Source organism: Calonectris borealis, chromosome 10, assembly GCF_964195595.1.
Source record: "Calonectris borealis chromosome 10, bCalBor7.hap1.2, whole genome shotgun sequence".
NCBI classification, from domain to species: Eukaryota; Metazoa; Chordata; class Aves; order Procellariiformes; family Procellariidae; genus Calonectris; species Calonectris borealis.
The window spans coordinates 15,050,306-15,068,802 of record NC_134321.1 but is presented as its reverse complement, the minus strand read 5'-3'; the positions used below and the strand labels follow the sequence as shown (position 1 = coordinate 15,068,802).

Sequence of the window (18,497 nt, the reverse complement as noted above, 5' to 3'; positions counted from 1 at the left end):
ATTTATGGAGTTTATCACTGTCATACTGCCCAAGGATTCTGGCAGGAAGAGACTGTAGGAAATACTCAAATACATTCTACATTAAAGCTCCACAATGTTAAATTGAATCAAAGATTCCTGTGAAGCTCAACCACCATAAATTCATACCCTGGGAATACCCAGCTTACTAATAATCTATTCATAATTTGTTTCCAAAGGAATAAAAGGAAAGGAAGTTTTTATAGAAGTTTCTAACTCTGTATTTTTCAGACACAAAAACTATCCAGGTTTTTTGGAGATTGAAACCAGTATTTTTCTTTTGCTGGAATGCAAACCATTCACAAAAAATGGCTAATAAATTAAAGAATAAGTTTGCATGTGGCACCAGGCTTCCAACTATGTGTGACAGAGACAAGAAACCCCTCCTGCTGAAGGGCTCAATGGAAACAAATGATCAAAGTAACCCTGATTTGGAATCCTTCCAGAAGCTCTGTCTTACCATCCTGAAGTCCACTATTGTTTTGATAAATTCTATCATCTGAGTTGGTGTTAAAATGAACTTTTTTTTGAGATAAGAAATCGCACAAGAGGGAGCATGTTTATCTGTTCTCAATCTCTTGGTAAGATTTCCTTTTTTCTGGCCAATCATCCTGTGCCTTAATGATGCAGATGGGATGTAAGCACTGCCAAGACCTCTGTAAACACTCACAATACTGTTGAGAGGCTGAAGGGTAACATTATATTGATAATGGTTTCTGAGATTTGTTATCAGCAGAAAATCTTTTGTCTGCCAGATGTACTCCTATGTGAAAATATGCCTTTTTCAAGTTGAGAGCTGAAAATGACTCTGTCCAACTGAGTCAGGAATAATTGAGAACAAACTGATTGTTCTGACTCTGAAACGTGCAGGTGTTCAGTCCATCAGTGCTCTGAAACAGACCAACTTTTTTGTTGGGAATAACAATGCATCTGCAATAAAAATCCTTCCTCCTATGCTACGATGGTACACTTTTAAACAGAATATAGATTCTACTTCCTTTGTGAGAAAGCTCTCCTGAGAGAGCTCTACAAAAGGAAAAAGTTGTTTGTGGCATGTATGTGTAACTGCACTACAAAATCAGAAAAAATCTCCAACATGAGTTTGTTTACTATTATGTTATTCGTTCAAGCTACAAAAACCTCCACAGGCATCTTCTATGTGAGGCAAAAAAAAATGAAGAATGAAAGTTACATCTCAGGGAATTATCAGTATGGTAATTCCTTAGGATACTGTAATTCTTCATCAAAACGGATGTTTAATAGGTGACAGCAAAGGCAACAAGTGAGCAGGCAGTATATTGGATGTTCTCATCTATCTGACACTTCCACAATCACTTGTAAAAATGTAAACAGTAAAAAGTTGAACTCCTCATATTTAGGACAGGAATTCAACAGGAATGACATAGCCTATGAGTCTTAAGATGTAGAAGAACAGTATGTTTTCTCACTGAAAACAGTGTTCTTTCGGATGGTAGGTTCCTCACCATAATTTTGAAACAAGGAATGCTGGAGCCTCACAGGTGCCTTACGCTGAGAGATCAGTGGCTCTATTGAGTGCTGCTTGAACTCAAGATCTTGCTAAAAAGCTTGCTAACAATTGAAATAACCATACGTGGATCCCTAATATGCTATCATAGTTTGCCTGTACACTTCAGCTCATAATAATTAAACTGTTTTTTACTATAAAAGAAGATTATTAGATTATAATTGTCAGACATTTAATAGTAAATTTTTCTTTCAAAAAGATGCAATTGCACCCCCTAGTCATCTTTTCAATACTGCTGTAAACTGTTGCTTTATTACCTTGCTCACGACAGATTTAAAAGAAAAACGAAAGGAAAGAAAAAAAAAATTTGAGGCAATCCCTATTCCTATTGCACCAATGTTCTGCTCCAATGTTCAGTGTATACTGACATAAGAAACAAGGCTGTATATACACACACAAAAGTTTGTCACATAATTTGAAACTAGTTTGTTTGGGGTTTTTTTATGTTATCTACTTTCCTGGTTTTTAGATGAGGTCTAGTTTTTAGTTTTAACCACATTACAGAATAGAGGCTCCCTGTACTAAACACAAAGTCAAACACTGAAAATGTTAGAGAGTAAAGAGATGTGTTTAGAAACACCAAATTTTTCTTGATGTGTAGCAGTTAGGCCAAGAAATCTTGATGGTGCAAGGGTACAAGGCAAAATTCTGATTCATCTGTCTTTTTTCTGTTTTTTTCCTCCCCTCTGTTCCCCCCCCACCCAATGGTCACTAGCTCCTCAACATGTTCTGTCTCTCTTTTTCAGAACCAGATCCTATAACTTCTTTTAATGTCTTGCATATATTCTATGCTATTAATTTCATGTTGTTTAAAAGTCTTATGTATTTTGAGTAGATTATAGATTTTAAAACTAAAAAAATTACAAAGGCCTGTTGTGTCATCTATAAGAGAGCCTTCATTTTAACTTTTTTTACATTTTTTAATAGAAACAATGCTTTTTTTTTTTTGCTGTTTTGAATAAGTCCCAGCTATTTGTTCTCAAGGAACACAATAATTTAAGTATTATTTACTACACAAAGATAATAAAGGAACAATTAATATCTCATGCAGATGAGAGATTAAATTTTCAGTAGAAGATTTAGATTTACAATTCCTACCAGAGTTAATAAGAAATTCACTTTTTAAAAATCTTGTTGCATCTTATTATTTAGTTTTATTATATTTAGATAGCCTTATCCTCTAGTGTCAGATACTTTATTTTACATAATGAAGTAATTATAGGAAGTATTTCATATATTCTTGAAGGCTATATCCATATATGGGCTTTCATATCAGAGGATCCAAAATGCATCACAAACTGTGTGATGCAAAGGCAGCTATATATGTGCTGCCTTTGGCTTCTTCAGTATGGTTATACATTACCATGCCATTACAAAGGCAAGAAAAACTTCTGAGTAAGCTAAGTATTACAAGCCTATCTTGAAATGCAGCAGGGCATGTCAGCATGAATTGAGATATTCTCCACCATCCACTTTCCAGGGCCCAATCAATAGTATCGGTGTAGACATCTTTTGGCAGTTGGGGTATAAGAGCACATATCACGGTAAAACTCCAATCCATTCAAAAGAGGAAGATGACATCTTAGTTTGCTTTTTTACTTTTGTAAATTAAAATAAATTACAAACCTTGACTAACACACTAGGACTGAATTCTACTAATACCTTCAGACTGAATTCCTGATTTCACTTTTTCTGTAGGGAGCTGCACTATACTTTTTAGTCTCCTTGCTTTGATTCTTAGATGCAGCTATTCTAAACTGCATTCAGTTTACAGACTACTATAAAATCTCTGTGAAATTGTCTTTCCATCGACTTTAAATTTAAGGTAGTCCTCCTCTTAATTCTATCATTGTAAAATGAGTGACAAAAAATAACAAATGGGGCACGATCATCTGTGAAAACCAGAATGAAAACCAATCCTCATTCAAGAGTGCCATCTAGTGACCAAAATAACCCTACAACCTTTACATGAAGGATGTGAACCAATCAAGTTACATACTGGCTGATTTTTAGGAATTATTTAGGTGCCCTCCCCTCCTTTTGGTGGTGGTGAGGTTTTTTGCCTTCTCCCTCCCCCCCCCCCCCCCGCCCCCCAAGAGGAGATACTACATTTGAAACTGTAGAATGATGAAGTTTCTCATCTCTAACAGGCTACTCTTGCTGCAGATTATAGTACCTCACTGGAAGGCCACAGCAACTCATAGGACATTCTTCAGTGACTAGCATAACTTGAATGTCTATGACCTCCAATGCTGAATGAATTTTACCTGGAAGTCTGTGTCTCGATAAACCTCACAGTGCATATCCATGAAAATGCACATCTGCAGAAGTCTAACTATTCCAGAGGAAACAAAGCAAGGTGTATGTAAACGGGGAAGTGGTGTTTGGGAATGGTGCTGGGTATTGATGAATATAGAATCATAGAATATCTCGAGTTGGAAGAGACCCAAAGGATCATGAAGTCCAACTCCCTGCTATGCAGCATTTATCACAATGAAGTACACCACTAACTTTTCTCCGTTCTCATTACAAATCTCCATGTGTGGGGATTGGTTTGTGATATAAGGAGAGGAAAGATTAGATCTTTGATTAATATTGTTCCCTATGCTATGCAATTTTATACAATGTTCACTGGGACTATTCATACAAGCGTGTGCACAGTTGCACTGAGGTTTTAATGAGATAAGGTCTATCATGTTCCCATTGTAATTCAAAATGCCAACATTAGAACTATTCAGGAGACACTTTTTCACATCTTTGTTTTTAAACAAACTATAGAATTAGATTCTGATCAATAGTTTACACAAGCATTTTGAAAGAAAGGTATGATTGCAGAATCAGAAGCTAACAGAAGAAGGGAACCATGAAGTACTCGCTACTTAGTGAGTTATATGACAGTAGATTATAAACCAACTAACTTAAAAAGGAAAGAACTTTGAAAAAGCAAGTAAATCAGGCAAAAATATTCTCTACTCTTGGACTACCATGTGGCTTTTGTTTTTTTAATCTCCACTCCTTGACAAGAAGATATATGAAAATAGAGTACGCTAAGTTTCTCCACGCCTCCAGTTTTCATAGCACAGTTCCTCTAGGAAAACATTAAAAGTTTCATGTAACCTTTCTTTTAATGTGAATAATGCTGCAAAAGAACAGCATAATTATAATAGCTGTATAGTAATTTCTAATAGAAATTTTAATATGTACTGCTTATGTAACACGCCATTGGTTATTTGTTCATTTAACACAATAAAAATGACTAAAACCTCTTCTACGTTAGCCAGATCTACAAACTTACAAAACTGAATCATGCTTTGGAAGCATGGGAGAAACAATGCATCTTTTCTTTTTTGTTGGCACAAACATACTTCTTTTTTGAAGTATGGCACTTCCCCCATAAGTGGGATATGTTGTCAATGACTGGTGAAGAAGCATCAAGTACCACACTTTCAAGACAGCCACAACCAAACCATTGGAACCATAATTTGACTTATTCTGCATACAATTACCAGAGAAAATGCATTACTTCATTACCAAACAATTGTTTCTTTTCAAAAGCGATCCTGGAGAACAGACTAATTCTTATGGGCTATATACATTTGCAGTTAAGCAATTTCACTTGAAGAAAAGAAACCTGAACTCAATTAAGTTTAATCTTAAAATATCATCTGAATATTATCAATAGTCACAAAAAGTTATATGGCAAATAAGGGCACAAGTTAATAACACCTTTTTCCCCCTAATACTTTCAGACATCTAGTAAACAATATACTATTTCTTGTTCAGCATCTGAAGACCACTGCTTTAGTTAATAAACTTCAATAAAAATTCACCTGATAATGAAAAAGTAGAAATTTAATTAACTCACTATTCACAGGAACTTGCTGAAAAGAGATCACAAACCGAGAAATTACTCGAGTTCTCCTTCTAAAGATCACATGTTAAGAGAATACTTTTTTCCAACATTTATTTTTGAGTCAAAGAAAAAAAAACATCATTTAGCTTAAATTAGTTGTTATAAATCTAAAACCTAAGATCCACATATTTTTGTAAATAAATTTATATTCAGGGAAATAAAAGATGTCAAGAGGCGAAGCCAATTAAAGCAGTGTGACTAAAGAAAATATATATAGCCGTTAATTACCTATAAATAATGCATTCTACAAATGCAGATTTTAAGCAGAACAGTGTGTGAAGCACATTTCCTTTAGTAAGATGTCTCTTTACTAACCCTATTTGTAACACTTTGACAAGAAATGCTTGTTTGAAGTGAATTAGGAATCAGATTGCCAGCATACCAGAGCAATGGCAGCAAAGAATTTTGTTAATGGAGGAATACAGCAGCAAGAACTCAGTGACACACCACTAAGTAGAACCTGTTTGCAATTACCAATCATAGCAGTAAGTTGACTAAGCATTTTTCTCTATGTCGTTTATTAGATTGTTTTTCTTCTTCTGAATTATATCAGTGGAACTTGGACTATGTACAAAATCTGCCAGTATCATAATTGTCTAGGAGAGAATACAAACTGTGTATTTAAAAAGAACAAATTCAAGTAAAAAGCAGAGCAATAAAGAACATACTAGATATGCCCCTTTCACCTCCTGAGTCTACAGAGTAGGAAACACTACAGTTTTGTCTTTCTACACCCCAAAAAAATGGATAATTTGTTACAGTCTATAATAAGGTATTGCATATGCACTCCTCTTACGGTAATTAGGGAAACATGTCTGATTCACACTTCCGTGGATCACATATCATTTCTATTTATCACTTAATTCCTTCAACAAGAACTATGAAGTGTTATTAAAAGACCAGCAGGAATACTGCTCAACTCTTGTGTGAAAGTCGAAGGAACAGGCAAGGGCCCAAACTCTATAGATATGCTTAATAGTAAGTAGTCCCTGAGTTCATGTAACTGCCTATATAATAATGTCCTTAATCTTGGAAACAACAGTCACAAGAACACAGAACCAGTCACTATTCTAAATATATTCATTATACATAAATGGCTCTAAAAAGTCTGGGTGGTTTTGTTTGTTTGTTTTTTAAAGCTTTATGCTTCAGGGAGAAGAAAATAATCTGAAGAGCAACCAAAATACTTTTACATATGAGAGCGATGACACGTGTTGCTAAACGGACGTAAGCCAAGCAGGTGAAGAAGATCTACAGAAAAGCTACAGTGAACTACCTCCCTCCAACCAAGCAGTAACCAAGTAAACCAATAGATTCATTTATTCTTTCAAATCTAATCCTATTCACTTCAAGTCACTCAATTAATTCCATTGACCTCATTTGACTCACAGAAAAACACAAACAGGATTTGGTCCTCAGTACTTTCAAATATATCCATAATTTTGGTGGATATGTCTTTCAGAGCACATTGGGGTTATTCATCAGTATTTTAACCAAATATTTATAGTAGGATAGGACATATTTATACTCATTACCAAATTTTATATTTGCAAATAAACATATTGAGAGCTCTATAATCATGTCGGACTACGAGGCTCAAGCTGTCAACAAAAAAAAAAAAATTGACCTATAATCAAGATTATCTCACAAGCCAAAGAATACATCTATAAAATTAGGATATGATCAGATAATTAGCGACTAGCTAAATTCCAGTTCCACTAGATCAAAGGCTGTATGTTCTTTCTGAAGAAAGGGGTCAGACTGTTTCAACAAGATGTTTACATCTGTTCACTAAATCAGAAATCTTGTTTCATTAAATGGTTTAATCTAACATTACACTTTTCCTTCCTCAAACTTAGTTTCAGATGAAACTTTAGGAAGAGTTTACATTATTAGCCATATTCTACTGCCTATACTACACTCCCATTTTTATTACTGAGGTAGGCCATGCATACACAAAGGCAAAACTCATGTTGCTACACAGAGTTTAAGATGTGTACAAGGAAAAAGTCTAGCAAATGAAAATACGTATTTCCTTTTTAGGGGGCTGGGGGTGTTGGTGTTTTGTTTTGTTTTGTTTTTAAAGATGACAAAACACATTTGTTTCTTTTGGTTCTTTACATCCACACAAAGGAAAAATGTGTACATACACATACATACACACATGTCTATAGCCTCTGGGAGGAGGCTAGCCTTTTGCAGTTTTCTGGAAGTCAAGCTCGTACGGCTCCATACCCGAATTTTTAGTTCAGGTAAAAGGCTGCATGATTCCTAAGACAAAGGAGTCTCAACTTCACTAAAACATGTGATGCACTGGAAATAGCAGTTTTGGTTTAGAATTTAGAAGACTAGCCCTGAAAATGACAAAATGGGGTTCGCTAATCTTACTCTGCTCTTGGAGCTATATAGGTATAAAGGATTTAGAAGAACAGTGAGTGTTCTTCAACCTATTATTTTACAAAACCTTCACTTTCCTCTAGAGTTCTAAGGTTTTCTTGTGCGATGACAAGGGAGGCAGTAAGTAAAAGAGGTGCCAGTTTATAGCAACTTGAACAATAACTGAAATTATTCAGATTCTCAGTCTCTTCTTCCAATATTCTTCTGGAAATATTCATACAGTAGGAAAGCACTGTTACCATAAAAAGATTCAACAGTAGCTTTCATTTAAAATGGATGATAGAATAATTTTTCAGAACAATTTTCCTTCTGGGGTGTTATAAGACAATACATCTGGAATAAAAAAGTTGGTTCAGATTTGAGGTCCACGTCATAAGCACGTTTCCAATTCCTTATGCCTGCTGGCTGAAGGTCAGTAATTTTAAATTGCAGTAAATGCAATTTATGCAACATGACTGTTACTCTAACGCTTGCTTAGTAGTATGGTCTTAAATTCTTTGTAGTTTTTTTAAGTAGGAAGACAGCATCTGCCATAAGAGATCAGATCATTAACTAATGATATCTTATATCCTGACTTAAACATTGTCCAACAGCTAATGCCCCAAAGGAAGCTGGAAAAAAAAACCAAGATAGATCCAGTCAGTTGTACCTCAATATGAAATGCAGCAAAAGTGGGACACATTATTTGCATGTAGCCAGCGTAAGCAGAAGATTAGAGGGATGTGGTTTAATTAGGTTTATTGGTCTGAGAAGTATGAACAATAATTCAACACGTGAGTAAGAACCCACTTGAATGAAGCCTTAATTCTTTCACCTCATCCTGAAAAACCTTTTTTTTTTAAATATATAAAGAATAGCCTAGAACCTGCATTAATACTACTTAATCAAGTCTGCTCTTCTTTTACTAGAAAATTGGCGAGCATGATCTTATAAGACTATGAAAGACAGTAAGTAATAGAAGGAAACTAGAAAGCAATGGCCTTTCAGCATATTAAATCATCCCTTCAAGAGATAGCTTGTGATGCAACCAAAAGTTATCAAATGTTAAGGATGTACACTCTTGCCCACACCTGCAATTGAATTGATCCCCTGAATTTTCAAAATACACAAAATACTAACTGCTTTGCACTGGGCAGAACTGGCTATCTGACAAGCTCTCCAGGTCTGGCTGGCTTGAAATAGAGTGCTTGCAAAGAGCAGCGCTTGTACTAAAAATCTCACACCTAATGGCAACTCTTCCACCCCAAGCACTGAGCTGATCTTAAATTAACAACTGAAAACCCTCTTACTCAGGGCCTACTCTTCACACAACTATCAGTACCACCCTTTTCCTAAGCCTTTTCACTTCCAGCTGTCTCCTCAAGGTGATTTGACTGTAGTTGCTTACAGCAGTTTCTAGTAGCTCATGTTTTAAACGAAGCCTGTTTAACACATTAGCATGTTAAAATACATTCTTCTAGTTTAAATTCAAATTTTTGAATAAAGACATAACTTTTTTAATTACTGCAGTTCCATTTGCATAGAGGACTGAAATTAGTAACAGTGGTCAGGGAATGCACATGGAACTCATGCAGATCCTTCCCCCTGCTTCCTTACTGATTTTCTGAGAAGACCTAGGCAGTTTGCTGACTTACTTTTTGCTTCATTTTTCTCATCTATAAAAGAGGAGTATTACACTAAGAAAGACACTGAGAGAAAATTTGTTAAAAATAAACTGTGAGGCATGCAAATGTTATCAGCAACACAGATCAGTGGACAGACCAATATTTTTGTTGTATTTAGAGTGCTGAAGTTCTGGAATGCTTTTCTGTGAAGTATTTCCTTAATTTTGAGTTGATTGATCCCAGTAAGATGCAAGAGGTAATCATTATTTGTGATGAGCTATGTATACAATAAAACTACATCTTAGATAATTTGGTGCTTTGTTTTGGTTCTGTATTTGTTTTTTAATCTTCATTGATATTTCTTTTCCCCCCTTTTATTTTTTTTCCATTATATTTTACACAAACAACATAGCACCACTCATTTCACCTTTTTTTTTTTTTTAGAGGCTCTAAGAAGGTAGAAATATGACTTCTCCCTGAATGGATCGAGTGATTAGGAAACACGGCTTCTATCAGATAGCACTGTCTAGGCATTACATTGTGCACAGCAACTAAGGAGATGCCTAATCACTCTCAGTCTAGTTCCATTTTCAGTAGGAGCGGCAAATTTCCACATTCTTTCTAACAAGTTTTTTCTTTTTCTAATGACTGTTCTAAGAAAAGTCTTAGCCATGGATTATCTAATGGGAACAGAATTACTAAATGAAAATAATTCTAAAATAAATGTTGAAGATAGCACATAATATGACCAAATGACTTTCAAATACACTTCTAAGCATAATAAACTGTGCTACGAGCATAAATTTTGTGGGATTTACGATCTCTATCTTGTATCTCTTCATCCCAATAAGGTTCCTCAACAACTCTGGGCAATCTATTCCAGTGGCTTAACTACTCTCTGGGTACATCTTCTTGCACTTAGGAGAGAGTCTAAAGCAGAAAATTCAAGGGTAACCAGCTCCCCTCTTCCCCACAAATTCAGCTCTGATTCTTTCTGTGAAAATACATCAACATGTCAGAGCTGTGAGTCCCATATACAAGCTATTATCATTCGTATGAACAAGGACAAGATGAAGCTAGAGAAAAATCAATTACATTATAGAATAAAGAAATGAAGTTATTGCCACAGAGATGAGTAGCAGCATGTTTACAGAACAGAGACTTTAAAAGATAGTAGAGAGAAGATGAAAGGAAATAAAACCTATGACAGAAACCAAAATTGATCATTTTTTTCCGTTTCATTATTGGCTAGTCTCTAAAATGTTTACACGCAGCATGAAAGTTGTAAATGTGTGAACTGAGCAAACAGCCCTGCAAAGGTAGTATTTCCACATCTGGGGACAATACTAGTTTTCCAGTAATTCAAGGCAGTCCCCAGATTACCTTCTAAAGGATACATTTTCCAGCAATGCTGGCAGGATCAACACTTATCACCGCCACATATTAAAAGGTATAGAAAACCCAGCTTATTCATGAATCTCTGATTTTTCTCTCTTCCTAAAATAATTTCTTTAGTTGCTACTCAGACATGTCAGTTTGAAACTGACAGTTTTCTCATATTCTAGATTCCAAACTACTGGTGATGTTGTCACGGAGAGCAATCCTGTCTTTAAAGAAACTGATTTCTAAATGAATAAAGCTTTCTAATCCTCCACATGAACTTATAAAAACTATCGCAACCAAGCACCCTGGCAAGAATATCATGGGGCATAACAAAATCTGAATGGGCTATATTAGAAGCAGTAACTGTTCTCTAGAGCATAATCAGGTTCTGTCTACTTTCTCATGTCTAGAGTGACTGCCAACATTGCAAAGTCCTTCTGTATACTTAAGAGGTCACCTTAAAAACACATATTACTAAGGATATTTTGATAGAAAGTAATTGTCTTTATAGCAACTGATTAGATTAATATTTTGAGCTGAGCCAGGAGAAATAAAAGGAAAGAGGCACTAATGAACCTAATAAAGAGGTTCAGTCTAGAATGGTTGTTAATCTATATAACTAACTTCAGGGTAGAAACGTTTGGTGTCGATAAAGCATTTCCTTAGTAAATTACTACTGGCTCCAGTGTAAGACATTTACAGTAAACACCAAAAGTCTGCAAGGCATCTGTTCTATTCACAGTGGAAGAAGGAACTTTGCTCCATTAATAACTTTAAAAACATGCAATAACTAATTCATGATGGCAGTTCAAATCCTATCAGCAGCCTTCATTATTTGACCAAGCTGAGTTCAAAGATAGAGCAAGTTTTAAAAAACCCTTGAAAGTTTAAAAGTACACTTTAAATTGTAATAAAGAAGCTGTGTTCTTCTTCTTTCCACTAAATATAAAAAAGCTGTACCTTTAAACCATGTGCAACAACATTATTTTAAGAATACATGCAAGATAAGAGTTAAAATGTATATATAAAATCCTATATGATCTCAGATTCTGTTTTAGTAAAACTGTATGTTATATAGAGAGGGCATGTGTAATATACGTGTATGTATATATAATAAAATACTTGCTGGAATTTTAACATTTGACTTTACTAGAGATTTAGTGGGACTTTGCCTAAGGCAAGTTTTTAATAGCAATAATAAAAAAATACTTAATGGTACTTAGGGTAAATAATGTGTGGTCACTATGTTTAAAAAAAAGTAATACCAAACATCTGTGCTAGATTTCCACATGATAAAATCCCCATATTACCTACAGTTCTCCCAAAGTTATAGAGAAAAAAATGTTTATTTAAAATTCTGGAAGAGACATGTGATAACCAATTTAAGAACTTCAAGGCAGGCATCTTGTGTTTTCTGAGAGGAATGTATATTTAGTGATCTTCATGATATTTAATTCTGAACATGAAGAATGCCACGGTATGACATTATGGCTTCAAGACAGATTTTCAACCATTAACAGACTTACAGGGAGACTGCCTGGCCCAAGAATGTCCTTTTTCTTACATGTGTGTATTTGCAAAGACCACTTTGTTCCATACAGGATATGTTATTTCCTTATCAAAGCAAATGCTGTATCATTTTGTCTCAGAAAATATCAATAAAATTCAGCTACCTTTGAAAAAACATTAACAAAAATATTTGAACAAAGTTAGTTAGTTACAGACACAGGATTCAGTCTAGCTCAGTGATGGAAAACTGAGTGCAAACTGGGCAGAAGTTCTCAGAAACCATGGAAAAGAGCTCAACATTCTCCCCTCAATAGGCTGCATCTCCAAAACTGAAGCAGAAACACATGCTCACGCTATTTGCTATTCAAACAGAGTTTTATTTGTTCTTTCTTGCTTTGTGAATCATCAACTAAAGAAACTTTTGTTATAACTAACGCAAAGCTGGGAACCTAGCTGTCTTTTGAAAGATTATTGCCTATATTTTAAATTCCTTAATACATGGCAAGAAATCTAATCCCATTTTTTGCATAGCTTATTTCCCAACTTTTTAATTACCGACACTGACATTCTTTGCTATTCCTGTAAAAGAGCAGGATTCCAACTTCAGCTGAAGTCTCCTCCTCCTCCTGTATAATAAGCCTCAAATTTGCCATTCCTAAGACCTTCAAACACAAAACTTGAGTAAACCTATCATTCACAAGTTTGCCTCTGTGAAACAAAGTTTAAAGATACAGTAGACTGCAGAAAGGTACAATCTTTGAGGGCCAGGTAGTTAACACACCAAAGTCAATCCAAATCTGCTAAGAATATGAAAACAAAGAAAAAAATGGGTTATTTTATTTTCCAGAGTTATTCCTATGCCTCTGGTACACTAGCTATTTGTATGTCTCTTCCCTGTACCTTCTCTAAGAAATAGAATCTAAGGCCTGGAGAAATTCCAGATCTTTGAAGGCAGCTATATTATGAAATTCTGCTATGGCTATTCACAGGGAAAAAAAAGAAACAATCAACGCGTTAAGAAAGAGAAATTTTTACATGATTCTTGGATATTCGGCAAATTATTTTGAATCAAAACAGTAGGATATTGGTTTGTGGTAAGGTGCATGCTTACGTGAAACAGGCAGAAAATGAATATGAGAAACATTACATAATTGACAAAGTGGTAGAGACTGAAGGACAAGAAGAAAATTCCTTTCTCTCTACCTTCACTAGTTAAGTGAACTTTGAAAAAATTGCTAGCTAGAGAAAAGCAGCTCTGACATAACAAAGAACATATCCCTTACTATTCAATTCCTAGTATGATCAGTGCTCAGGAGGGTGTAGGTCAAGGAAATAGAATTGACAGCCATTGGAGACATGAGTGGGTAGAAGAGAGTGTCCTTAATTGCCAATGTTTCACAACCAGTTGCTTCAGTTTCTCTCACAGCGTGTTAGTTTAATTCTCTGGTTTGGTCAAAATTCCACCCACCAGTGATTATTAACAAAATCAATTTCTTCTGCTTCTCATCCATTAGCTTTCTATTCTACCATGTTGAGAGATCCAAAAGACTAAATGAACAAAAGAGAAGACAGATTCCAGCTTTGGCACTATTTTAAAGGACTAAGAAATGAACAGCATAAGGGAGAAAGATATGGTTGCATTATGGGAAAATATGTTCAAAAGTGCAGCAAAATACATAAAAGTATTGTCCTTTCTCCAGCTAGGATTTAAAAGGTAACAAGATGGTACACAATTAGATTTCAAGAATTGAAAAACTTCAGATTGGAAGTATTTTTAAACTAAATACCAACAGCACAGCTTATGAGGAGTCAATCTATATACGCTTTTTAATGTAGTGTTGAGGCTGTAGAAAATCAGTAGTACTTCTTCAGTTATTTTTTCCACATTCAATCTCATTTCCACCATGTTCAGCTTTGTTTTCCATAGATAGCACTATTTTGGCTGGAGACTACAACAGAATCTATCATTGTAAGGGTAAATTGATATACTAGAAAACTCTGTTGAATAACTTAACTTGCTGCTACAAAGATGTTTATCTTCTTTAACTTGTTTCAAGTGCAGTGTCAGAAAGTCAAATAGCAAAACTAATTAAAAAACAGAAACAAGTGTTCAGGATTTGATCAAAGAGTATGTTACACATGACAATATACTAGTTTCTCAGAAATATACTCAACACATGAGCTCTATACTCCAACCTGTAAAAACACAGAAAGCAGAATATTTTAGATGAAGTTCTAAAACAACAAATATTTTGTAAAAGATATAGGAAGATTAACACAATTTGAGTGAATACTAAATAATTAATGAATGGAATTAATTAAAAATTAAAAATGTATCCAAGTTCCAATTCTCAGGGAAGGAAAAAAAAAAAAAAAATCCAGTAACTCTGCAAGGTTATTTATACAGTTCGGATGAAAACTTACACTAGTTAAAAAAATAAAAATAAAAATATCAATCCACTGACGAGACTACTGCAGAAGATTCAACAGAGTAATTCCTGTTATTTCATGTTGGAAAACTGTATTGTGCAGGATGAAAACTACATGCAGTGACAGTAATTCAAACGAGCACTGCTTAATAACAAGGACTTACCAAGCTCCACATGAAAAACAAAAGTTGATCCATTTGGACTTTTAACAAATAGATAAAACTACACAGAATATCTGATATTCCCTTAAAGCATGCAGACAACTTCCCATACCAAGACAGCAAAAGACAAAATTTGAACATCAGAACATTTTCCAAGAGTCCACTTGAACAATCAAATCCAGATTCCTGGAAAAACAAGCAGGCATCTACTAAACATTTAGTTTCTAAGGAGTTCATACACCCTGTACATCATACTTCCAAGCTCCCTACAACAAGCTTCAAATCTGCAGAAAATTTTTTAAAAATCAAAACCCGTAAATACTATGTGCAACAGGAAGAGAGCTGGAGAGACAGAAGACTTCACACAAAGCCTTGAATTCTTATAATAGCAAAGAAATTGTTAGCCAAAATCTCCAAATCACTAGATAGTCCTTGCCAATCTGACATGGACAGATTCCAGACAGAAAACCTAATAAATTTTTAAACCTTGACCTGTTACCAAGGCATATCAGCATGTCATAAGCAGAAACTCCAGTAAACCCCATTCTATACTTGCAGTACTCCAGAGGAAAGACAATCTCTATATCGTCATATAAATTGAGGGAGAAACAATTTGTTTCCTGGCCCCTGAGGGTAACCCAGGGGCAACTCTGAAACATAAAACTAATTCAGTAGAAATACAGGAGAAACATGCACAGTCTACAATTAGCAATATCTCCTTTCAGCATTCCTTGGACTAATCAATAAATTGGATGCCCAAGGACTTTACTTGGAAGCTTACATTTTATCTACTTTTAAAGCTCTATTTAGTTCTATTTTTCTCACTATTCTCAACTATTGTGCTAATTAGAAACCTTAAAATTTCCGCTGTAAATTTATTCATGTCCAATACATACCCAAATTAGGATTCACAAACTTAAGTGATGCTGGTGCAACAGGTAAAATACAAACAATCACATAACAAAACAAATAATAAATAGCAAAACATCCATCCTTGAAACAGACTGTATGTATCACTCTGAGAATAGCACATCTAAATCCAGAAACTTGTCTGCTAGTTTATAGAACTTCTTCCACAATCCTCCCTCATCACAAACTCAGTATCATTAATTCCTTATGCAACTCCTTTCAGGATCCATTGACTTTCAGACTTCATTAACGGGTGGCATCACTTTTTAATTAAAATTCTGCCTGTGAAAAGATTCAAGATCCACACCTTCACAAGAAAACTTTTCTGAAATGTATCATTGTGCCCTGCAAATTTTCCAGTTTCCAAGCTTCAGATGGGCCTCAGATACCACTGAGTCCTGAATACATGTTCTAGGCTAGAGAACCGCCCCCCAAAAAGGGGGGGGGGGGGGGGGGAGGCAGAAAAAAGAAAACTAAAGTAGCCATAAGCTAAACATAAAAGAATTTATCCATAGCAAAGAAAATATTTTGACAACATTCTGTAGACATAAATAGCTGTTCTTAATCTCTAGCATTCATACATTTAGTGACATACAGGAGCCAATAATAGTTTTCTATGCTCTTGTACTAATGTTATTCATGCTTTGATCTGTCAGGCAAATTGGTATTTTTACTAGACCAGAAGCTCAATCAGACTACACTGTTGCTAAGTTTTTAAGGAAACAGACCTGTTTGTCCCAATTCCCCTTACTGTGGGTAATTGTACTCAATCCCCCTGCAATTTTCACCCTTCTTAGCAGGAAGCAACAGGGTATTTCTCAGGAAGACTCACACTGTCTTGTTTGCCTGACACTAGTCACATGATAATGCTGATGGGCTGCTGGGAGGTAGAGGGGCAGATGGGCTTGACACCAGGCCAGATTGTCTTTCAATTGTATTAATTCAATCATCCCAAATCCAGTCCCAAAAATGCATTCACAAGTGACATGGGCAGCTGATGCAGGTGGGCTTGGGATCGAACTAAGGATCTCTCAAAGTACAGTGCAGCCATCACCCCAGTGTTTTAATGTGGCAACATTATGTGGTATATTTACCCAAAAAGTTGGGGCACCACACATGAAAATACATTAGAAACGTACATAGGCAGAAGCCTTTTTTTATATGGAAAGCAAAACATTTTTAAACACTCACTTCAAACACAAGGGGTATAAAATCAAACACAAAAGTAGCATGCACTCATGACTACTCAGTTTATAGCAGCAGCAGGTGTTAGTTCCCTCTTTAGCAGTTCTAGTCTTCATTTGCCAGACACTGATTTGTCAAAGTACAAAAAATACAGAAACTATGCAAAGCAACAATGTCAGAGACATTAAGCCCCAAATACAATTACTTTTCTTCCATAATTTCTTATACTTGCTTTCAAATGTCATATAGTCCTATTGTGTATTAATTAAAAATGTAAAACAAATGCCTGATATCTTTTTTTATGAAAAAATGAGAGCAGAAAAAGAAAACACTTAGATACTCTAAAGTATATTCTAAAACTGCAGCAAGTACTTTGACAATATCTTTTAAACAAGTAAATGAGTTTTTCCTTACCTCTCTGAGATGCATGTTTTCCTTCTCCTTCTGATCTAAAATCACTTCTAAATGATTAACCTGAGATTCAGCCTCTGCCATCCTTCGAGTTCTCTCATTGTCATCTTCCATTCCTTTAGATGGCAAACCTTTACTTTGCAACATTTCCAGAAGCTTTTTTATTGATTCATCTCTGGCATTTAGTGTTTGCTTTTGTGTTTCAATCCTAAGCTCCATTTCTTCTAGTGTTTTTCTCAACAGGAAGAGCTCTTTAGCTTGTCTATCATGTTCTGCTTGAAGTCTTCGAAAATTCTCCTCTGTGAGCTCAATAGTAAAATGCTCAGCCCCTCGGTTTCCACTTTCCTGCTGGAGAAGATGGTTAAGGTCTCTCTGGGTTCTAAGCTCATCTTGAAGTGCCTGGATTGTCATTTGCAGATGCTGCAATAAAGAAAAGAAAGGAAAAAAAAAAATCAATTTAGGATCTGAATGTAGGATTAGTCTTTGATTAAACTTTTGTTGTACACTGCTACAAAAATTGATTAGAATCGGTGATAAAAGTATATCAAACGACCTTATAAAACAGGAAATGCATGTGACAATATTTGTAATGATATCTTTCAAGTGCTTCTAGAAAAAAAAAAGACGACAACACACACACACACACAAAATAGTGTCAGCTACAGATAAAATAAATAGCAAAGAAAGGCAAACCAACAAACCCAAACACTAGGCAGTGACACATCCATTAGTACAGTCAATATGTACCTATAAAGCTGAAAGACTCAGTATTCCATGTTTTCTAAATTACTTCATAGACTAAAAGTAATTCTGCCCTTCATGGTGCTCAACAGTACTGTTGTTTATAAAGTCAATCAAAGCACTCACTATAATTGAAGGGGGCTTTGGGGAGGTGCTGAGTTGGGGCTGGTTGGTTTTGTTTTTTTCTTTTGGCAACTAAAGCTATGAACATGTTTAGTAAACAGGATTACTGTATCTCTAACAAGCAAACAAAAAACCACAATAAGCAATACTGAATTTTGAAAAATTAAT

General features: G+C 35.1%; 1 protein-coding gene across 1 annotated transcript in view; it reads right to left on the bottom strand.

Moving 5' to 3' along the window:
- The window catches only part of ERC2 (ELKS/RAB6-interacting/CAST family member 2), a 526,287-nt gene that overhangs the window by 434,838 nt on the left and 72,952 nt on the right, over positions 1-18,497 (bottom strand). Inside the window, exon 4 of the mRNA XM_075159071.1 lies at positions 17,469-17,885. Within this exon, the coding sequence (XP_075015172.1) occupies positions 17,469-17,885 (417 nt within the window). The remainder of the gene's footprint in view (positions 1-17,468; positions 17,886-18,497) is intronic.